This window comes from Quercus robur, chromosome 12 (genome assembly GCF_932294415.1).
Source record: "Quercus robur chromosome 12, dhQueRobu3.1, whole genome shotgun sequence".
Lineage (NCBI taxonomy): Eukaryota > Viridiplantae > Streptophyta > Magnoliopsida > Fagales > Fagaceae > Quercus > Quercus robur.
In genome coordinates, this window is record NC_065545.1 from 9,955,939 (window position 1) to 9,980,094 (window position 24,156).

The 24,156-nt window shown below is 35.1% G+C and overlaps 1 protein-coding gene across 3 annotated transcripts; it reads right to left on the minus strand.

The window, feature by feature from the left end:
• Positions 1-531: 531 nt before the first annotated feature.
• On the minus strand, positions 532-22,158 carry LOC126710521 (disease resistance protein RPV1-like). 3 transcript variants are annotated; one of them, XM_050411024.1, is made up of 8 exons: positions 21,182-22,158; positions 4,052-5,150; positions 3,579-3,851; positions 2,821-3,489; positions 1,843-2,712; positions 1,676-1,706; positions 718-815; positions 597-640 (listed from the first exon to the last, which is right to left on the minus strand). In XM_050411024.1, exons 1-5 carry the CDS (start codon positions 21,673-21,675, stop codon positions 1,927-1,929), a joined length of 3,321 nt encoding a protein of 1,106 aa, XP_050266981.1. In that variant the 5' UTR covers positions 21,676-22,158; the 3' UTR covers positions 597-640; positions 718-815; positions 1,676-1,706; positions 1,843-1,926. The 3 variants fall into 3 exon arrangements, with proteins under 3 accessions (XP_050266980.1, XP_050266981.1, XP_050266982.1); XM_050411023.1 differs by having other exon boundaries at positions 532-815; XM_050411025.1 differs by lacking the exons at positions 597-640; positions 718-815 and adding an exon at positions 833-1,148.
• Positions 22,159-24,156: the final 1,998 nt, after the last annotated feature.

A 24,156-nucleotide genomic window follows, 5' to 3' on the forward strand; every position in this document is an offset into this window, starting at 1 on the left:
CGCCAGGTCATCATTATCATTGGAGCAGCAGACACATAAGTTTCTGGTTTTACAGGGGCATTACGTGTCATATATATACAAAGATCTATCTAGAGTCTGCTTTATCTGTACAATGATATTATTAAATGGACATTTTGAGTTGTGACTAAACAAGTGAAGCTGTCAAAGGCTTTGCAACACAGGTTAGAAAGATAATTTCTTGTGAACACAAAATCAAAAGCAACAAATCCTTTCAGCCATATTGTGAGTCTAATGAAAGTAAGGAAGCACTAAAATCAAAAGATTTTTTTTTTTTTTGGGATAATAAAATAATAAAAAAAACAAATAAAAAAACAATAAGATGGGAAATGATGACATCATTCCCCAGAATTATAGTTAGTAGAAACCCAGAGCATCAAATCCTTTCAGCCACATCGTGAGACTAATCAATGAAAGTAAGGAACAATAAAATCAAAAAGAAATATAAGACAATAAGATGGGAAAAACAAGAGACAATTCTTAAATGGACAAATGTCTATGGATATTATTTACCTGAGAAGAAGCATAACAAGAGACAATTCTTTAAATACTTGAAAGGTTTGTCATTTCTTCCAACTTGAAGGAGACATTGTGTCTCATCCTGAATCGATCCACTGGAGAGCTATTTTTAATGCAGATTAAGCCGAGTCTGGGTCTAAGTGACTTCATCAACGTGCAGAAAAAAAGCTTCAAGTTTACCTTAGTGTAGAGGGCCCATCAAAGGAATTTATTTAAGGTTCCACAAAAAATTTGCTAGACTGCCCATGAAGCTTGAGATGCTTACAGCTCATAACCTTCTGCAGAATTCAGAAGTGGGTTAACCTATTAAATGCTTATTTTCATTTTCTGACTATCCTTTCTACTTGCATAAGACTGACTTGAAATTGGAACTTTCCTGTTAATGCTTGTCTTGTAATCTAATGGAAAAAAGTGTGACTTGTAACTACTTTGAAGATTTAGTTTGAGCTTTAAAGAATTGGCTATAAAATGCGGATAGAGGATCCTAAAGGATAGAAAGATAATTTTAAACTCGAAAACTTATGGAATAAAAGAGTTATAACAGCCTCTACAGTTGCCATCCTAACAATAATGAAGTCATGGCCCTGCCATCCTCACTATATCAAATGTTCCTAATTAATAGAGAAAGAACAAAAATATTAAAGACCTGTGCTTTTAGATTATATTTTTGAAAATTAGCTTTTCAACCAATTAAATAAGAACTATATTCTTCCAGAGATACAACCAAAGGCATTAAAATGCACAGCCATTTTAATTTTTGGTTAGCATCTTAAATGACTAGCTAACCTAGAAAACTATTATATAGACCATTTAGGTGTGATGCTGTAATGCAAATCATTTACAATTTATCTCAAACAATCTTGTACACAGCCAAACAAATTCGAAGTACCTTCTAAAATTCAAAATGATACACATTTTCTACAAAAGTCAGGATTCTATGCAATTGATGTACATAATTTTTTTAATTAAGAAACCAATCAAGTCCAAACGAATATATAAAACCAGGAAACAATTGCAAGATTTTTCCTCACCACGGTAAGGCCACATGGTAAACTGAGCAGAAATTATGCATCTCAATTTGACAAATCAGATCAAAAAACACAAAATCATACAAATGAAAACAAGACTAAACTCATACCAGTGACTTTAACTGCAACCATCCCAGTCAACTGCATTAACCGAAAAAAGATCAATTAAACAAAAATGAAAATAATTATCTTACAAATAATATTTTTTAAAATATGATACCCATCGCCATTGGGTAAAAGACGCAAATGAAACAATGGTACTAAAAAGGAAACATACCTTGGCATGAAATGCAAAAGAAATGACAGAGGAGAAACAGTTTCAATGTAATTTTTTGATTGAGGCATATTCCTTCAGAGCTCATCAAAATGTCCTTGGTTTCATCAAGAATCTTCTGAGCAGCAAAATCGAAAAAACCATGGTGGTTGGGCCAACTAGCCAACTCATGCAGGACCTAGATGTGTCATTAAGGACCAGAGGAGACTGATATTCTTCTTCTTCTGCTTCCAAATCATCAGATCCATAAAATGGCAACTCGCTCCAGTAATCAACATCATCATCATCTTGTCCAGCAGTTAGAAGGGGTAAGTTAGGTATACCATATTCTTGAGGAGGACAGATGCACTCTACGTGGACCCCCCACCTTGTGGCTTTTATTGGTGGCTCTGCATTGGGTTGACCAACATGCCCACGGGTTTCATATGTAATCTCAACATAATTCTGGTCAGTTGGATTTGATTTATTCAAATGATACTGCAGAAGCCGTTGAGGTAGAAAATATAAGCGCAGAAGATTATTATCAATTCGAAATTGGTCCAGACCCTCACTTTTTTTACAACCATTGATGGAAATGTCAACATGGCAAACACAGGCGATGGAAACTGTTCCAAAAGCAAAATAGAGAGCCAATTTTGGAAATTTGCGACCAACCCAGAACAATATGGAATTACTTTCAACACTTTGATGATTGAACCATGGAATCTCAGTTCCCGATACCCTAAGAGTAATCGCCTCATCTTCAGATTCAGATTCAGATTGAGCACCCTCGGTTTCAGATGGGAAGCGATCGGTGAACTGTGGATCCATTAATTCATTGCTTCTTGCATTACCACATACTCCATTCGGTAAAATCCCCATAATTTCTATTACCTGCATTGCAATTACAAAATTCAACATTTTTCATTTACCAAATCACGTAAAGCATTTAGAGAAAGTAACAAAAATTGTTTCTTTATAACTTAAAAGAAAGAGAGAGACCTGATTCATTAGCCCACTTGGTGATTCGTAATCCAACAACGGGCAATTTTCTGCATAAACCATACCTATCGATTGTGGAAGTCCTTGAACTTCACGAAGGTGCTTGCAATTCTCAATATCAAGCATCAATAATCTAGGAAATCTGCTAATGCTTTCGGGGATGGTAATAATATTGGTTTTAGATAGATGTAGACCTTCCAATGCGGGGAAGTAATCTGGCTTCATCAAAAGATCTAATTCAATTATGCTTGTATTGTAACTGAAAACCAGTCTTCTCAACTTCAGAAACCCATAACCGGAGGAGCTATCAAAAGAATTGCATGTCGGTCTCAATTTGGCAGTAGGAGTCTTCAACTTCTGAAGCTGTTGCAATTTATAAATGCCATCTGGAAGATCCCGAAGGTTTTTGCATTTATAAAGGGTTAATTCCTCAAGAACTTCAAGAGATGTCAACATGAGGTTGTTTGGAATATTTTGAAGTTTTTTGCAATAATCAAGATTCCACCTTTTAAGCTTATGAAGAAATTCACCCGACCCCTGAATCTTAACTAAATTTTCACAATCAGAAAGATTCAATGTCTCCAAGTTTGGGGTGCATAAAGCAGGTAATTTGGTTATAAATTTACAACCACTGAGATTGAGATGTTTCATATTTTCTAACTGGAACTCCTGTAGAAAAATAAATAAATAAATAACTTCAACAAACTTTAGAGTATAAATTTAATAAAATCTTAATTAAAAAATATTAGTAATTGTACCTGATTGCATAGCTGTTCCAACCCAATGCGACTACATGGCATATCGAGACTAACAAGTTGTTGAGGATAATAGTTGGATGGCAAGGGAAATGGATATTCAGGCCAACTAAGAAATCTTATCCCGTTGGGAAAATATTGAATTGCTTTACAAATATGTAAGTTTTTAACAATAAGTATCCTGAGATTTGTCATCCTTTTGAAAGCTTGAGTGTGTAGTGGCACCTTTACCGATCGAGGTGAATGCAATATTATACCTCGAATTTTGTCTGATCCCTAATTGAATAAAGCATCAATTGAACCATAATTAACAATAGAATTTATCAAAAAGTATAATAATTTGGAAAATTTCAACATAAATGATACTAATAAACTCCATATTTTATGCAATGTTAAAAAGAACAAATATATAACTTTTACCTAGTGAAAGTTTTTTTTTTTTTTTTTTGGGAAAATAGAAGAAAAAGAACTCATACCTTATTTCCAATTAGTACTTCAAGAGCATCTTTATGATGCCATAACCTGCTACGTTTTCCAAGAATATGTGTAGATTCTTGTCGAACAACTTCCCTACCCATTTTTTGTATTAGGTCATGCATTAACAATTTACCATAACGATCCACAGTAATGAGACATTTATCAACAAGTCTTGGAATACCATCATCTGCAAATAAATCACAACCATTTAATATATCTACAACATAATCCTTGGTCCATCCCTTGAAGAAACATGCAATATCGAGGAAAATATCTTGTTCGTTTCCATCCAGTCCATAATAACTTACTTCAAGTACTTGTTGAATGTCTTTATTGGGAATTTCGTTATACTTATGTAATGCACTTTCCCATTTAGGTTTAGTTTTTCCACACAAATCACGAGCTATTATTACAACAGCGAGTGGAAGGCCTTGGGCATACTGTATAACTTGGTTTGTAAGTTCAAAATAATCTTCATTGGGTTTCTTTCCAGGGAAGGCATGTTTTTGAAAGAGTTGAAGAGCTTCATGTTTGTCTAATTCCTTGACCTCATAAGTTGTATAAACTTTTCCAAGAGGATCTAACAATTGTGGATCTGCTGCTGTTGTTATAATGACTCTGCTTCTTGAAGTAAACCAATTAAAATCTCCAAACAATTTTTCTATTCTTTTCAATTTATCCACATCATCAAGAACTAAAAGAACATTTTTACTACGAAGTCTATTTTTTATCAATTTGATTACTTTGGATGTGCTGTGAATTTTCAATTTTTCATCCCCTAAAATCTCTTTAAGAAGTTGACGTTGTAGTTTGATAATGCCCTCCTCCGTCTTCGAAGTTTCTCTAACACACTCTAAAAAACTGCTTCGATGAAAATATTTAGCAATTCTGTTATAAACTGCTTTTGCAATTGTAGTCTTGCCTATTCCAGGAAGGCCATGAATCACTACTATGCGAACTTCATCTAACTCCATACTTAAAAGCGATTCTACATCCTTGGCACGAGGTTTTACTCCAACAAGGTATTTTTCAACAGGTATTGGCGTGTATTTTGGTATATTTTCAACAATTGTTTGGATAAATTTAGCTTCAGTGTCACTGCAAACCATAAAGTAAAAGAAACATTTAATGAGTTGGACTAGTTGCTAATATTAATATGAAATGAACTAAACTCAAGATGCCTAGTTCTGTACCTTACTACTTATACTTTAAGATGTTATAAATTAAATTAAATGACATATAATTCAAATATTTGAGCAGTATCTTTAAATTTTGTACAATCTTTTTTGCTAGGAAATTAATTGTACACATTTTAGCAAGTAACTGAGTTGGAATAGTTGCAAATTTTAATATGAAATGAACTAAATTCAAGATGCTTAGTTCTGTGCCTTACTACTTACACTTAATATATTAATAATTAAAGTAAATGACATCAAATCAAAAATTTTAGCAGTATCATTAAATTTTGTACTATATCACGAAATTTTGAGAAATATAAAGGATATAGTAGTAGAAATAGTAACATGTTTTTGCTTGTTCTACACTTGATTATGACCCGACTCTACCAAGTCAAACCTCAACCCAACGTATTTTATGACCCATGTTATATTGTATACAAATGTTATATTAGATTTTCGATATTGTACTTAAAAGAACTAATGACATTACTCATCATGACTTGCGCTTTTCAAATATAAATATTTTCAGTGACAGGTTGACTACTAACGTTATGTGTTTTTTTTTCCCCATAAGTTCATCATTTAGATTTTATTATAAATTATTTACTCTTTTTTTGCCTAATATATTATATTTTATTCTTCAAGCTCTCTATATATTTATTTCTTCTTATAGATGATTTAACTTTATTTAATGTTTCATGTATAAAAAATGTATGCCTTTTTTTTTTCATTTGTGGATTTATTGGATTAGAAGATTATTATATTTATTTACTAGACTGTAAAATTAATAATTTATATATTGATGTGTTCATTATTCCTATTAGGATAAGAAGAATAGTAACTACAAAGTCTGAATATTCAACTAGGTTGGCACCTATACACACAGGGACAGAGCTAGGATTTCGAGTTTTGGGGGGGGGGGGGGGGGAGATACGCTCAAACTCAAATGCTTAAAAAAAAATTTATAGCCTAAACTTTCGTAATGTTCCTCTAGATTAACCCAAAGACAATCATGTTTTTTTTATCCAAGCTACTTATAAAAGAATATATATGTGTGTGTGTGTGTTTTTATACCAAGCTTCTTTGGGGAACTTCATCAAACACTTAGTTGCAATTATTCTATGCTAATGCTTTAAGATAAATTCCATAAATCATTTAGAACCGAGACAGAAACTCACAAAAAGAATCAAAATTTAATATAAATTTGAATAAAGAAAGTGTACTTTTTGTGAAAGTATGGAAGTATTGAACAAAAACGGAACATGAATATTCGAAACCAAGCTTTTTATATTTTATATTTTGCTTTTTCTCATAGGGCGAGGGGGGGCCATTGCCTCCCCCCCCCCCCCCCCCCCAAGTCCAAACATAGCTATGTCCCTGTATACACATCTATCATTTGTATTTCTCAATCTATTTGTACATATCAAATAACTTTACGTCAAATATAAATATATATATATATATATATAAACTTTTCAGTGTTTTCACATTCATTTTCAACCAATGACAAATGTCCGTTTTATTAAAAAAAATTCAAATTACAAAATATATATTTATAATGCATAACTTTAGCACAACCACTTAAGTATTCTACTAGTCAAGTGGATTAAATATTCGAGCAGTATCTTTAAATTTTGTACATTCTTTTTTGCTAGGAAATTAATTATAGACATTTTAGCAAGTAAACTGAGTTGGACTAGTTGCAAATTTTAATATGAAATGAACTAAATTCAAGATGCTTAGTTCTGTGACTTACTACTTACACTTAATATATTATTAATTAAAGTAAATGACATCTGATCAAATATTTTAGCAGTATCATTAAATTTTGTACTATATCACGAAATGTTGAGAAAAATAAAGGATATTTCGTAGTAGAAATAGTAACATGTTTTTGCTTGTTCTATACTTGATTATGACAAGACTCTACCAAGGCATCAAACCTCGACCCAACGTATTCGTACTCTATTAGATAATTTATGATTTAATTTTTTTATTGACCCATATTATATTGTATACTAAGATTATATTAGATTTTAGATATTGTACATAAAAGAATTAATGACGTTACTCATCATGATTTGCAATTTTCAAGTATAAATTGTGGGGTCAGAGAATTTATAACCCTAGCCCATTTCATGTTAAGGCTCAAGACCTGTGCCAAGGAGAGGTAAGGCCGAGGACGCACCATAGGAGTCCAGGACGGCCTAAGGAAATGGCCGAGGACGAACTTGTGCTCGGCATCCCATAATGCCCCTAAAAGGAAGAGTGAGCACAGTGCAAAAACAGCCCAAGTAAAAGGCTGCCAGTACTGCAATAAAGCATTCTGCACCTGACGGGACCATACTCTTCAGCTTTTGCAACCACCCCCCCCCCCAACCACTCTAGGTATGGGCTGACAGGACAAGTCGTAAAATTCTAGGAAATTGAGCTTACACGTGGACGCTGGTAAGATGGTAAATGCCCGTATAAAAGGTTAAGAGAGGCAGTGTGAGAGGGGGGGGGGGGGGGACAACCAGTCCTCCCAACCATGGTGTCCTAGAAATAAGGAAAATAACAAGAGCACAAAGCTCCCCATACTCCTTGGACGAGATTCACTAACCGGAACCAACCCAAACCACTGTCCGATGACCAAGGCCTAGCCTTTCAAATCCACGCTCTACAAATGATATTGTTTGGGCCCTCTTTACGTACGAGCCCAATGTCATCTTGGGGTCGTCACGAATCGAGTCCCTACAATTGGCACCGTCTGTGGGGAGGCTTGTGCGTTGGTCCAGGCGGTGGAACGAGAAGTCCTCCCATCATTTCCAGCAGACCGTTGTTGTGTCTTAACATCAAGTTCCACTAGGGGCTGCGCGTCGAAACGTTAGCAACGCGGATGGTTCTAGGAACTTTCAACGTTGGATCAACGTCCTACGCCTTGACCGAGGGGCTAATCCCCTGACAGAACCAAGGCATTGCATGGTCCTCGGACTCAGACCTATGGGGAAACCAACTACTTAAAAAATCTAAATTTTGGACAGAGCCAAGGTATTGCATGGTCCTCGAACTCGAACCTATGAGGAAACCAATTACTTAAGGAGAATTCTAGGTTACTCAGACCTATGGGAAGATTATTTACTAAAGTCAGATTAAGTCCTAGACATAATGAAGATCCCGACCTGTCATCAGAGCCTCAGCTCTAAAGGAACTGATGCAAACGAGCATTTGAGCTCGGCACAATCGTACCTCGGTCTTCGAACTGGATACCAAAAAATGACCAAGGCTATGAAAGTCATCAGGAAGACAGTGAAACACTCTAGTACTAGGCAGCCCGCATGGACGATCCACTTTTGAACCACCCATCCTCGGATAGTTACCTCCTACACCGCACCAAGCATCCAGCTGTCATCTCGGCTAGTTTGGGGTAAGTATCGTTTTTTCAGGTCGGCATTATTGTGCCGGATGGCTCCAATAAGTCCATAATAACATCTTTTTCTTTGCAAGGGTTTCGGCCCTAAGTTTTGTTTTTTTTAGGTCGGCGTTATTAAACCGAATAGCCCAATAAGTACAAAATAACATCTTTCTCTCAAATAAAGGTTTTGCCCTAAATATCATTTGTTCAAGTCGGCATTATTGTGCCGGATAGTTTCAATAAGCGCAGAGCAAGGTCTTTTTATTAACAGAGATTTCGGTCCTAAGCATCGTTCAGAATATAAAAATAAAAAAGAAGTCATATGGTAGTACGTCTACTTACGGCATAACCATTGCAAAAAAAGATAGAATACACAAAATGAAGCAATGTTGACTTTTATTAATATAAAGAGGTATTACAGCGTACAATGAAGGGCTTAAACAAGCCTATACAGAAAACGAATTACAAAAACAATAATAATAATAAATAAATAAAAAACAACAACAACAACAACAAACAACCAGAAGTCTTTCTAAACTCTGCTCCAAAGTATTTCTAAACTCTACTCCAGTAGCAACCATATTGAGAGGAGAACCTCCTTCGATGGAAGAGGAGAAGAAGAGGAAGAAGTAAAAGCACCAGGATGGATCTGGTGATGGGAAAGAAGAAGAAGGGGAGGTAAAAGGAGGCACCAGTAAAGAAAGAAAGGAAGAAGCAGGGACACTTTGTCCTTGCGTCAGCCCTGACTCCTAACACGGTGGTGCCATACTAGTTATGCTCATGAGAGAGCGGCTGGTACTGATAATGGGTGACCCCAACTCAGTCGCACCAAAAACTTGACACGACGAGCCCCTGCTTCGGATTTTGGCTGAAGGGGGGATGAGAGGTATCTTGAGTCTCTGCCAACCCTGCTCTGACCGAGCCATTTTAAATTTCGGAAGAACATAACGTTTCTGGGAGGGATATGGTCTCTTCATCCCCGCTCCTACCTCAGACATATCACAATTCTAGGTGTGAGTGAACGGATGAGGGAAACTTTGGGTGAAGCTAGGGGTTTAAGACTTTAGAGGGATTAAGGGATCTCTGTGTGAGGGAAGTAACCTCTTACTTTTCTTCTTATATGAAGGGCAAGATGGGTGGCATTTAATCTATCCAAATGTTCAAGAAGATCTGTAAACGCGAATATACCCACTCCACTTCCCAGCGCCGTCAATAACCGTCGAATTTGAATGGTCTCGTAAAAGTAAATCATTAAAGACGCGTCTCGAACATTGAAACGGCAGGAGCGCATCGTGAGTGGATATAGAAGAATGTCTCGTAGTCCGGCGTGTGTCCTGGGTAGATGAAGAGACACCCACATTGATGAAGGGCAGAACTAAGCAGACTGTATAAAGACGTGGCATCACCAAAATCCTCCTCTCCGACCAAGAGGTCGGACAGCAGGATTTTGAGAGGCTATTGTAGGGTCAGCGAATTTATGACCCCGGTCCATTTCATGTTAAGGCTCAAGGCCTGTGCCGAGGAGAGGTAAGGCCGAGGACGCACCATGGGAGTCCAGGACGGCCTAAGAAAATGGCCGAGGACGAACTTGTGCTCGGCATCCCATAATGCCCCTAAAAGGAAGAGTGAGCATAGTGCAGAAACAGCCTAAGTAAAAGGCTGCCAGTACTGCAATAAAGCATTATGCACCTGACGGGACCATACTCTTCAGCTTTTGCAACCACCCCCCCCCCCCCCAACCACTCTAGGTATGGGCTGACAGAACAAGTCGTAAATCCTAGGAAATTGAGCTTACACGTGGACGCTGATGAGAGGGTAAATGTCCATATAAAAGGTTAAGAGAGGCAGTGTGAGAGGGGGGGGGGGGGGACAACCAGTCCTCCCAACCATGGTGTCCTAGAAATAAGGAGAATAACAAGAGCACAAATCTCTCCACACTCCTTGGACGAGATTCACTAACCAGAGCCAACCCAAATCATCGTCCGGTGACCAAGGCATAACCTTTCAAACCCACGCTCTACAAATGATATTGTTTGGGTCCTCTTTACGTACGAGCCCAATGTCATTTTGGGGTCGTCACGAATCGATTCCCTACATAAATATTTTCACTTTCTCAAAAATATATATATATATATATATATTTTTTTTTTTCAATGACAGGTTGACTACTAACATTAAGTGTTTTTTTTTTTTTTCCAGTAAGTTTATCATTTAGATTTTATCATAAATTATTTACTCCTTTCTTTGCCTAACATATTAGATTTTATTCTTCAACCTCTCTATATATTTATTTCTTCTTTATAAATGATTTAACTTTATTTAATGTTTCATAAATAAAAAAATGTACGCATTTTATTTTCTTCATTTGAGGATTTATTTGATTAGAAATTTATTATATTTAATTACCAGACGGTTAAATTAATGATTTATATATTACAAAAAGTTTATTTTTAAGTATTATAATTTTTCTTTTATTTTTAAGGAAATATACGAAAAAAATTATAGAAGATTTAACTTTATTTAATGGTTCATGCATAAAAAATTTATGCATTTTAATTTCTTCCTTTGTGAAAATTTTGGATTAGAAGATTATTAGATTTAGTTGCCAGAATGTAAAATTAATGATTTATATATTACTAAAAAAAATTTACTTTTTAGTATTTTATTTTATTTTATTTGTAAAAAATAAGAAAGAAAGATGTTAAAAAATACGTTCAACTTCTTTTTCCTACTTGAAAATATATGGATACCAGATTGATCCGATGCATCAAAAACCATAAAAATGTTATAGGAATAGAAACATGTTTTAGTTTGATCCATGCTTTACCCGTACCTGATTTGACCCTTACTCGTCTGACGACTCAGACCTGGGTTTGCTAGGTCTAAATTAACTTTTAAGATAAAATAATTCTATTTCTAACACTAATGTTCATAGCCTAACTACCTTAATTCTGGAGTATAAGATTCAAACAGCAGAGTTGGAAGGGGTTAAATTCATCCCCTAAAGAGCATTCTTATCAAGAATGCTAAAAATGTTAAAAAGTCAAATTTAACAGCCAACACACAAAAATACTCCTACATCATAGAATTTGTTTTATTTTTTATTTTTTATGGGAGGTCTTTGGGACTTTGAGAAAAATTAAATGATCACTTCTTTCATGTCAGACAACTATTGAATAATCCAATATTAAAGAGAAAAGTTATTAATAGATGAAAAGTTACGTAGTTTGTTATAAAAAAAATTTTGATTACCACAAATTATGTAATGTCAATGTAAGTTATAATTTACTTCTTCTTTTTTTGGTTGCTTGGTTTCAATTAACATTTTTGAACAGAGTATTAGAGTTTTTTTTTTTTTAATTTTTTTTTATAAGGAAAATACTTACTGTTTTTTTATTACAACTAAAGCCTAATTACAACATATCTTTTTGGGTTGCATTTGCAATACAATCCAGTACTTCTTCAGTTCTTCTAACCACACTATTTCATTTTCCACATATTGTGCATAACGTGCAAGTATATGAGCTACATTGCTACACTTAAGTTTTTTTTTTTTTTTTTTTTGATAACAGGGAAGCTTACAAAGACCAGAAACTGAACTACAATAGAGAGCAGAAAACCAGCCCACTACAAACATTCCAGATGAACCAAATTTCTCACAACAGGGGGAGACACACCCCTCCAAACCTGGCTAATATTATTACATTTTGCAAAGTGAGCCAACTCATGAGCAACCCTGTTGAAATCCCTTTTCAAGTGCCGAACTTGCCAACTAAGAAAACCTTCAAGGAAACCTGAAATACCAAGGACAATATGGCCTAGACCTCCGCTGAAATCTTTTGCTAAAATTCGATGAACAACTGAAAGAGAATCCGATTCCACAATGACTTGATGCAGGTCCAATTCTCTTGTAAGCATGATTCCAGCCTCTATAGCCAATGCCTCCGTCTCGTCCACCGAGAAGCAGCCAGGAAGAACTCTGCAGAGAGCAGCAGCCACCTCTCCTCTAGAGTCCCTAATGACCACTCCTATGCTTGACCGCCTACCATCACCTCCCGTAGCTCCATCAGTGTTTATCTTGAAGACCCCAGCTTGAGGTTTTTTCCAGCTAACCTCACAGGCCAAAGGACCCAGCCTACAAAATTTCATAGCCTCTCTGAAATCAAAAAGCATACTAATAGCATGATTCCATACTTGATCTGCCCCCTGACAAACCATCTCAAAAACTCTCAAGTTTCTACTACACCAAATTGCCCAAGCCACCACAACCAATAGCTCCATGTCTCTCAAAGTGCCACACTCTAGCATCTTTAAAGCTAAATCTGAAAAATCCATGTTTGCAGCCCCTATCTCCATTGGGCACTCCTTCCACAACTCCCAAACATTCTTTGCACCAACACACTTGAAAAGAGCATGGTAAATAGACTCACCCTCCTGCCCACACACGGGACACATTCCATCCGTATTCACCCCCCTTCTTCTTAAATTTAATATAGTTGGTAAGGCATTAACACAAGCCTTCCAACAGAAAATTCTAATTTTTGGGGGAATTTTTAACTGCCAAATCCGCTTCCAAAGAGGGGTTCTAAGGTCGCCATAAGAACTCTCCCCGCAGTCTGAAGAATTAATCGCAGAGAGGGCTACATAGTACGCACTTTTCACTGAGAATTCCCCCCTTTTGTTCCCTACCCAAATGATTTTGTCCTCCGGAAGGCCATAGCTCAACGGAATATTGAGAATTGTTTCAACCTCAAAGGGAAGGAATAAAGATTTCAAGGTATCAACCTTCCATCTTCTAGAATCCTCATCAATTAAGGCCGAAACCATAGGGAAATCATCAAGAGGTTGGGGAGGAGAAATTACCTTATAAGTTGTTGGGGTAGGAAGCCATTTGTCTTCCCAAATATGGATGAGCCTCCCGTTGCCTACTCTCCATCGGGTACCCTTCCGAATCACTTCTAGACCCTTAAAAATACTTCTCCAAGTATAAGAGGGGCTGCATCCCAACTTTGAGTTTAAAACGTCTCCATTCGGGAAGTATCTAGCTTTAAAGACTTTGGCGCAAAGGGAATCCGGGTTTGACAAGAGTCTCCATCCTTGCTTTGCAAGCAAAGCTAGGTTAAAGGCTTGTAAATTTCGAAAGCCCATACCCCCATTTGACTTTGCTCTACACATTTTTTCCCAACTCACCCAAGCAATCTTTGACTCATCTTGCCTTTGCCCCCACCAAAATTTCCTTATCATTCCTTCAATCTCCTCGCACAACCCTTTTAGGATTAAGAAACAACTCATAGTGTAGGTGGGGACCGCTTGCGCCACGGCCCTAATCAGGATCTCCTTTCCCCCAATGGACAATAATTTCCCCTTCCAACCCGCTTGCTTCCTCCCAACTTTCTCCTTTAAATCTGCAAACACCTCAATTTTGGATCTACCAATAATGGACGGCAGACCCAAATATTTACCATGCCTAGTGTCTTGCATTGGGCCAAGGATGTTCAGCACTACACACTTTTTTCCATGGGGAGTGTTTTGACTAAAAAATACAGAGGACTTCTCAGCATTTACTTTCTGACCAGAGGCAGCTTCCTAAAGCTCAAGGATCTCAATGAGTTTATGGCACTCCTGGTCATTAGCTTTGCAGAACAGTAAACTGTCGTCCGCAAAAAATAAATGGGTCACCATAGGGCATCCCCTACAAATGGAGATTCCGCTCAATGATTGATTCCTAGCTGCATCTTTAATTAAAGATGAGAAACCATCTGCACATAAGAGGAACAGGTAAGGAGATAAAGGGTCTCCTTGTCGGAGACCCCTAGTAGGGAAAATGCTACCATGCACAGCTCCATTGATAATCACTAAATATGAGACAGTAGTAATGCACTTCATAATAAGTTTAATCCAATTTTCATGAAAGCCCATTTTTTCCATAACTTTCTCAATGAAGCCCCACTCCACACGATCATAGGCCTTGCTCATATCGAGCTTGACCGCCATAAAATTTTCCTTCCCCTCTTTTTTATGCTCAAGATAATGCATCAACTCGAAAGCCACTAATACATTATCAGTGATGAGCCTTTCCGATAGGAAAGCGCTTTGGTTTTCGGATATAATATGAGGAAGGATAATTTTTAGACGGTTAGCTAGTATTTTAGAAACCAGTTTGTAAACTACATTGCATAAGCTTATCGGCCTAAAATCAGACATCCTGGAAGGACTATTAATTTTTGGAATTAAAGTAATGTTGGTTCTATTAATATCAGCAATAGACATATTGGAATTTAACACATTCAGAACCATACACATAATATCACTCCCTACCACATCCCAATATTTTTGAAAAAAGATAGCAGGCATACCGTCCGGTCCAGGAGCTTTTATGGGGTGCATTTGTTTCAGAGCGGCCTCCACCTCATCCCTTGTGAATGTTGAAATCAATTTCTGGTTCATCTCATCAGTTACTCTGGTGGGGATCGTGTCTGTGACTTCCGACATTCGACTAGGGTGAGCGGTAGTGAACAATGTCTCAAAATAGGAGATAGCCGCTGCCGCAATACTCTCATTTGTATCGCACCAACTCCCATACTCATCCCAAATGCCGCTAATAGAATTTTTCTTCCTCCTCTGCGAAGCCCTTGAGTGAAAAAATTTTGTGTTGCGATCCCCTAGCCCATACCAGAGAATTCTTGACCTCTGATGCCATAAATTCTCCTCACAATCAAGCAGATCATTAATCTCCCTTTGCAAACTGTTTATCTCCTTTCCCATGACTCCGTTTCTATCTTGGAGAGTCAAAACATTGAGAGCTTTCCTTTTGCACTGAATTTGCTTGGGCACATAACCAAAAACCGACTTGTTCCACCTCTCCAAATCTGCTGCACAGTTTTGAAGACATGTAGTTATGCTTTCCGGTGTACCTTGGTGTAAACCTCCTACCCAAGCATTTCTTATAATTTCCTTACACTCCTCTTTTTTTGTCCACATTTCCTCAAAATGGAACCTACGCTTTCGAGAAGGCTGAACTGCCAAGGAGTCGGCAATCAACAGAGCACAATGATCAGAAGTTGAGTCTACCAAATGGAGGACTCTTGTTCCATTAAAATGATTGATCCAGTCATTAGTGGCAAGGGCTCTATCAAGTCTCAGATATACACGATTTTCCCCTTCCTGCATATTACACCACGTAAAGTCCGGGCCAGTATATCCCAGGTCTTTAAAACCACAAATATTGACCACCTCCCTAAATCCGTCCATTTGCCTTTGGGGCCTTGGAACCTCCCCCCCCCCCCCCCCCCAACTTCTCTTCCCCAGACAGAATTTCATTAAAATCACCATAGCACAACCAAGGGAGATTAAATTTTCTGTGCAAAACCTTAAGCTCTTCCCAGGACTCCTTCCTTCTGTGTGTCTCTGGATTCCCATAGAACCCTGTAATTCTCCACCTGAAACCTAAATCTTGCTCTGTAATAATTGCATCAATAAAACTCCTAGAATAGCCCATAATTTCCAAATTTATTTCTCTCTTCCACAGCAAAGCTAAACCCCCACCTCTGCCTCTCCGAGGAACAATAAGCCCATTTACAAAATTTATTTTTTCCATTACTTTTTCCATAGCTTTCTTCCTAATTTTAGTTTCTGAAAGAAAAATAATTTTGGGATCCCACCGTCGGACTAATTCGCCCAACACTCGAATTGACCGGAGGTTCCCCAGCCCCCGGCAGTTCCATCCTAAGGCTATCATTGCTCTTGGCGGTGCTGCCTAGCAGCCACCGCCATTTCATCACAGAAAAAAAATTGCTTCCTTACCTTCACCATCGGAGCTTTTCTTGGAGAGTCGCCCTTCACTTGCTGCTAGCTCCTCTGTGTCCTCACGTCTCTTATTTCCCACTGAGATCACCTAAGTATTCATACCAGTGCTTTGGGCTTTTCCAATCTCCCTAGCTGACTTTTTAATGTTAACTTTGCCCAGCCCTTTTTTCCTTTTACTTGGGCCAATAAGCACAGCCCCACTCTCTTCATTCTCCTTATTCAGCATGGGCTTAGGAGGATTAGAATTCTCCTTATTTGGCATAGGCTTAGGCAGATTAGTGACTTCTAGCTCCTCTTTGTTGGGCTTTAATAACCGGCCCATTATAGGCAGTTCCATCTCATCCGTTTTTAACAGCTCTTTGACTAACTCCACTTTAGTTATCTCTTTAGTTGGTTTTTGTAAAGAGCTGGACCCCATACTTTTGCTGAATTCGTGCTTCTCAGCCTCATTGTTGTCCCATCTACTCTGATAGTTTGCTGCACCCTTGTCATACTTCACATCATGCCTCCCTTTTTCAAATTTTTCCTTTTCCTCGGGACTGCTTTGTCCGCCCATACTGCAGCTTTTTCCCTTATCATTCTGACCGGCAACCACCCTCTCTGCCACCGTGGCTTGAGCCATTTTCCAGGGCTCACCACCGCTCCTTTGCTCATAACCCCAACTTCCAGCACCTTTGGACCCTTCATTAGCTCCTTTCGAAGCACTCCCTGCCATCATCCACTCTCCATATTGCCGTTCCAAAGGTTGCTTCTCCATCTCTATCCCACAATGCTTTTCATCATGTCCAATTTTTCCACAAGTGAAGCAAAAGGTGGGCAACCTCTCATATTTGAATGAAACCCAACACCTTTCTCCATCCATATTAGTAACATATCCACCCCTTCTTAAAGGTTTCTCAATCAGCAAATCAACCCTCACCCGCATGAATTTTGCTTGGTCTGCTTGCCAAGACCGTTTATCCACCTCAATGACTCTTCCTATTTTACCACCAATATCTCTACCAGCTTCTTCAGTCATATGCTCAAATGGTAAGCCCCACACTTGGACCCAGAATGGAGCATGAGTGAAAACCAGGTTGGCTAATGATAAGCCTCTCCTCCACCGACACAAGAGCAAGAGATTGTTTTCAAAATTCCAAGGTCCACTCCTCTCCACCCACTCTAGCTGGTACATTGAGCTGAATTTGAATTGCAAAACATTATTACCAACCTCAACTATTCTAAGATCAGAGCCCAACTTCCACGCCGTTCTCAATGTGTTCTTAAGAGCTCTTTGATTTTGATTGCGATCTGCCAATAACTTTCCAAACAAACTCAAAGTACATTCTTCCATCAAGTCAGGTGTACTGTTAGAAGAGATAAAAATGTCTTCCTCCTCTTCTTTAGTTAACTGTAGATTTTTCAGGCTGTCAATGATTGTATGCTCCATTTTGTGTAGTGAACAGTGGAGATTGAGAGAAACAGAAAAAAGAAAGAGAGAACAGAGATTAGAAAGGATAAGAAAAGACCCTTAAGCATAGACACCTAAGGGAGAGAGGGCTCGCTTCATGACGAGAGAGAAAAAAACTCCTACATGGGAGAGAGAGCTGCATGTATAGTATATAAATAAATAAACAACACGGATGAATTTGCTACACTTAAGTTTCCTCATAAACTAAGTTGACTTTACATATATATTTCAAATCAGTAAAAAAATAAATAAATAATCATATCATATACTATATAATAAAAGTTGGGCTTATAAATCTTGATTGGAATTAATATATGCGTTCTTAAAGGCTAAAACACAATACAATTAGAGACATTACTATGAGTTAGGGTGTTACATTTTTATTTATTTCTTAGTAAGTTAGAATGTTATATGTGAATACTACATATGTCAATCTTACAATTAAGTGGGTGATATAACCATTTGAACAAAATAAGCATTAAAACAGATGATTTAAATATCAAAATAAAACATAAAAATTAAATTTCTTTTAAGTATAAGCACAATTGATTTTTTAATTTTAAATTTGGAATTAATTCTTTTAGGATAACCTCATTCATGCAAGTATCAGAAACAATTTAACTACTAGAGTTCCAATCCACCTCTTCATAAATAAATAAGGAATTATTAAAAAAAAATTAAAAGTTTTTATTAATCATTGTAATTAGATATACTATATATAAGGATAAATATACAAAATTATACATTTTATGAGCAATTCATTACAAGTTATTAAAATAATAGTAATTTATTTAGTTAGATACAAGTTATAAAATTATGTAATAATAATTCATTTAGTTATTGTTTCCCAAAAAAATATATAAAGAAAATTTATGACTAAAACTGTGCAACACATAAGACTTTCACTAGTAATATAAGAAGTTAAAAAATTAATTTGAATATAAAAAATTCCAAAAAAATCATTAGAATACATAAAAATTAAATTAACTTAGAGAAATATTAACAATATGATCTTATACTCCAAAATTTTAAAATATTCTATGTATGACTTGATTTTTCAAAGATGTATGATGATTTTTATTTTAAATTAACATGAGAGTATATTCTATATTAGATTTCATTTCCAACTATCAAAGGGTTATTTGGTTGCGTAAATGACCTTAAAAGTATATAACATTGTAAATATTTTTTTATAAAATTCGACATTGATTAGGAGATATCATTATAATATATCATGTCAAGATTTTCATTTTTCCTTTGACCACATCAGAAAAGTTAAAAGTTATTTTCAATAAAAGGTTTTGAGTTTAAAGTTATGAAATTTGAAATTTTGAATATTAAAAATTCGACACATTTATTTGCAGTTCCTACCTCTTAAATATTTGGCCATTTGCATTTCCCCCTTAAGGATGTTTGGTAACTTTGTAGAGAAAATATTATTATAGGAATCAAAAGATAACGTAATATGTAACTGTGTAGAGGGTATTTTTCCATTTTCTTTTATGTCATGTGAAAATTACTTAAATAAAGTGCTTAGAAAACATAATCCTCCACATATAAATTTGAAAATCCCTTTTAAAAACGCTCATCTTCCAGAAGCAAACATGTCTCTCTGGTTTGTCTTTTTGTGAAAAAGTGCCAAAAAAGCAAGTAGAAGGGAAAATTTGGCTTTTATAGTCTTCTGGGATTTCCTTATCTCTGAGTTTGAGACCTTTAGTTTCTGTTGGGTATACTATTTTAAATACATATTTTCAGTATTTAAATAATATTACACATTTTTTCACATAATTTTTCATTCATATGTATTTTCAAAAAAATTAAAAACTGTTGTTTAAACACATGTACCAAACGAGCTCTTATTGTTTCAGTTTAAACACACGCACAAACAAATGAAAACTAAAAAACAAAAAACTAGAAACTATATATTATTCATTTTTTTAATTATTGCTACATTTTTTTATATTTAAATATGTCCAACGATATTCATTTTATATAAATTTGAATTTTTATGACTTGCATATTTTAACACTATTATTCTATGATAATTTTTTTACTCTCTTATTTATTTTTGAAAAGTCTGAATTTGAAATAATTAAAAGATATTAATTATGATAAATGCAATTTAAAAGTAGTTTATGATTCACAATTTTTAAGGTTTTTTTTTTTTGAGAAGATTCACAATCTTTAAGTTGGTTGCATAATTAGCTTATTAATTTTATAATTTTTAATATTTAGATTTCAAGGTATAAGTAAGTTATGGGCAAGCCATCCATCGCTAATGCATATTTTTAGAAAAAAAAAGTGTTACAAGATCCATAAGTTACTACTCAAACTTAAATATCCAACTAGGTTGCCCCTTACACAAGGTCTATCATTTGTAGTTTTCAATCCATTTATAAATATCACACAACTTTATGTCATATATATATATATATATATATATAAACTTGTCACATACATTTTACTACCAATGCCAAATGTCCATAATTTTTTTTAAAAAAAAAATTTAAACTACAAAATATATATTTATATATAATGCATAACTTAATATAACCACTTAAGTATCTTACTGGTCAAGTGGCCTCAAGAATCAATCCTATCTTATATAAAGTTCCAAACCACCCCCTTTCCCTCCCCAAAAAATTGCTTATAAATTATTGGCGATGGACAGAGCTAGAGGTGTAGGCTTCTGGGCCACACTAGTGGGCCAAGTGGACACCTATTGACAGAAAAATTAGCTCACAGTCAAATCAATTGTGTTAGTGGGCTACCCACGGGGGCCTCAATAGTATCAAATTGGGTCGACTTTTTAGTAACGCTTTTTAGACAGATATTACATGTATTTGATATATAAAATACTTTTTCCCTAATAGACTCAAAGATTTGATACTGAAAAATAGATATTACCTCCCAATAATGTGATCATAGAATGCAGCCACATAGTTTTAGCTACGAATATTTACTTAACAAAGTTTAGGAACAAGAAAAGTTGTTCAAGTTTACTTAATAATTTTGGAGAATACTTTTGTCTCCACCGCTACAAAATAGAATTCTTTCATGATTTGCATGCAGTGGTTATGAGTTATAATAAACCTTTAGAAATTTAGGGGATGTTTGACAATGTTGTTTGAACAAAAGTTTACGTTGTTTAAATAACACAACAAATATTTTTATAACATTTTTTTTTAAGTACACGTATTTTCACGATACTTAAATAACATTACCAGAATTACCAAACAAAGTAACAAACCCTGAAATTACGAAACATATGAAAGCTTAAGACAAGTCATGAATTACATACCCATTCTTATAGTGCCATCCAGACAAACCACTAACTTCCTTTAAAGCCATTCTCCAATTCTGCACCTTGTCAATATTATTTTTGAATTTTTCTTCATGTTCTGTTAAGGCCACCCCAAACTCTCTCTTTTGACCACGTACTTCTGATGGATCCACTTTGTAAAAAACAGGTACAACTAATTGGCCAATATTTTTTTTACACTCAAGAATCTTGACAAGTTCATCCAAACACCAAGTAGAAGAAGCATAGTTTTCAGAGAACACAATGATTGAAACTTTTGATGATTCAATGGCTTCAAGAAGTTCAATTGAAATTTCTCCTCCTCTTGGAAGGTCATTATCAACGAAGGTGTCAAAACCCTTGTCACAAAAAGTATTATGTAAATGGCTTGTAAAATCATCGCGGGTATCTTCACCTCTAAAGCTTAAAAAAACATCATAATTCCATTGGTGAGTGGAAGAAATAGAAGAAAAAGAAGAAGAAGAGGAAGCCATTGGTATGAGAAAGATTAAGAAGATGTAAAAAGAGGAGGAGAAGGTAAAAGACCAAAGATGTGAAGTGGCGACGCTACGTTTGGTTCAGGGTGTTCCCAGGAACACCCTGACCTCTGAAGACAAAAAAAATTATATGTAATAATTTAAAATTTTTTATTTATCTACCCTTAAAAAAAAAAAATGAGGAACACCCTCAAACTTTTTTTATGCCAAACAAACTTTGAACTAAAATCTTAAAAAAAAAAAAAAATGGTAACAAAGAATCTAAAAAAAAAAAAAAAAAGTAACAGAGAATATGTGAGAATATGTGAGAAAATGATTATGAAATAAGAAATATCTCTTAATTTAGGCGAGGAGCCGAACTAGGCTTTGGAGGAAACAGAGAAAGAGAGGAAACTACAGCTCTGCCGCTGCTTCTTCTTCAGAGTGAGAGAGAGATTTGAGCCATTTGTTTAGACTTTTTGGATAAGGAGAGGAGAGGACAATCCTTTTAAAAAGTTTGGTATAAATGTGAATGGATATCCTTTGGCCACGTTGATGCATAGGTGGGGAGGCAGACCACTTTACTTTTTTTTTGGATGAGAAATACGTTTGTGATATGGCTTATGTGGGTTTGAGGGGTCAATCAAAGGCCAAGAATCTGAATTATTTGCACTTCGTACACCAGTAAGGTTATTGCAATATTCAAGACAAGCATAATATATTTTTATAATAAATACAATTTTTTTAGAAGAAATATTTAGATGTGAAATTATACTAACATAGATAAATATTTTTAAATTAAATAATGGTTTTGTTAGAAATACTGAAAATTATATACGATTATAAAACTTTAAAGCCATAACCTTTTTTTTTTTTTTTGGGTAGTTTGTTTAGGTTAACTTCTTTTTCTTCCTCTAAAAAAATGATAATTTATTTTTCTTTTAATTTGAGTTAAATTTAACATGAAAATACTTCTAAAATTTTATATCTTTTTTTAGTAAATATCAGTAGCTATATTCTTATTTATTTAATTTTATTATTTTTTATAATTATTTATTTATTAATTAAATTATTTATGATGTCATTGGTTTGACCACCGGTCGGACTTCGGTCTAACCAGAAAACCAGTAACAAGTCCCTTTTTCGGTTCTTTTACCATACCGGTTTTTAAAACCATGGTGGGGGGTGGATGGGGGCATAGGGCTAGGGTGAGATATTTTAATTGGGAGAAATAAATACACATGGGGTGTGTGCTAGTGCAACTAATAAACAATAATTTAATTAACCAATAATTAATTGGGGGAAGCAACTAATAGATAATAATTAATAATTTAATTAACCAATACATTATAAAAGACAAACAAATTAAATTATGTTATGCTAAACAACAATTAATAATTTTATAATTAATAAAACAACAATATAACAAATTATAGTTTATAAAAGATAAACAAATTGATGAAACAACTAAACAACAACAATTAATAATTTTATTAATATTTCAAATGAACTTATAGTTTATTGTTTATTCTTTTACTAAAATTATGGATAAATATTTTATAAGAAACCCACGTACCCAAGGAATACCCTAAAAAAAATTCATGAAATCACCACTGATGAAAGTAAAGAAAGTTGTCCCGTGCCTTTTCATTTTTGAAAGAAAGTAAAGACTACGGAGTTGAAATGAAGACAAAAACAATAATAATGCCAGCTTAATTTTCTCACTTTTCTTCTGACAACGCGCAATGCAATATACTAACCCAACGTCCTATTTCCATCAATCTTAAAGAATCTTCCTCCCAAGTCCCTACAATTTTATTTTGCTTTATGGGCTTCTTCCATTTGAGGATGGAAATGTGATATATATATATATATATATATGTATATATATATTTTTTTTTTCAATGTTCTACGCGTCATTGTTTTTAGGCTGTACACTTTTTAGTCATGCTATATCAAACTTTTTTTTTTGTTTTTTTTGTTTTTTTCGAAAGCAGTCATGCTATATCAAACTAGTTTCAAGTAATCTTATTTTCGGACAAGTTTTTCTTTTAGCTAGCAGCTCCTCAAATGATAATCGGTTCTCATTTTAGCTATGTCATGGAATTTATTTATTTATATTTTAAAAGTAAACATAAATACAAGAGAAAAAATGAGGTTCTAACACGAAAGTGCATAATAAACCTAAAGTTTCACTCAAATGTCATAGAATTTGGATGTGTATATGCAATTATGCATATCCAACAGCTCAAGTAAAACTTTTTTGGAAAATGTTAACAAATGCCCTTAAGGCATTAATTAATAATTCATTTAAAAAAAGTTTTTATAGAAAAAAAAAAAATTAATGTTTTGACAATTTTTTTTTATTTCCCATAAAATCAAAACTTTCACAAAATGGATTGCTAACCAATTCCCTTGAGGCACTAGTTAGCATGACCCAACTTTTTTTTTCTTTAGTTAAATAACAAATGTGCATTCCCAATAGTTCAAGCAATACTA

Coding starts and splice junctions, on each gene's coding strand:
- LOC126710521 (XM_050411023.1), bottom strand. CDS start 21,675: ATGGCTTCCTCTTCTTCTTCTTTTTCTTCTATTTCTTCCACTCACCAA. Junction 5,151..21,181: donor GGATGGCACTATAAGAATGG/GTATGTAATTCA, acceptor TATGGTTTGCAG/TGACACTGAAGCTAAATTTA. Junction 3,852..4,051: donor AAGTACTAATTGGAAATAAG/GTATGAGTTCTT, acceptor TTATTCAATTAG/GGATCAGACAAAATTCGAGG.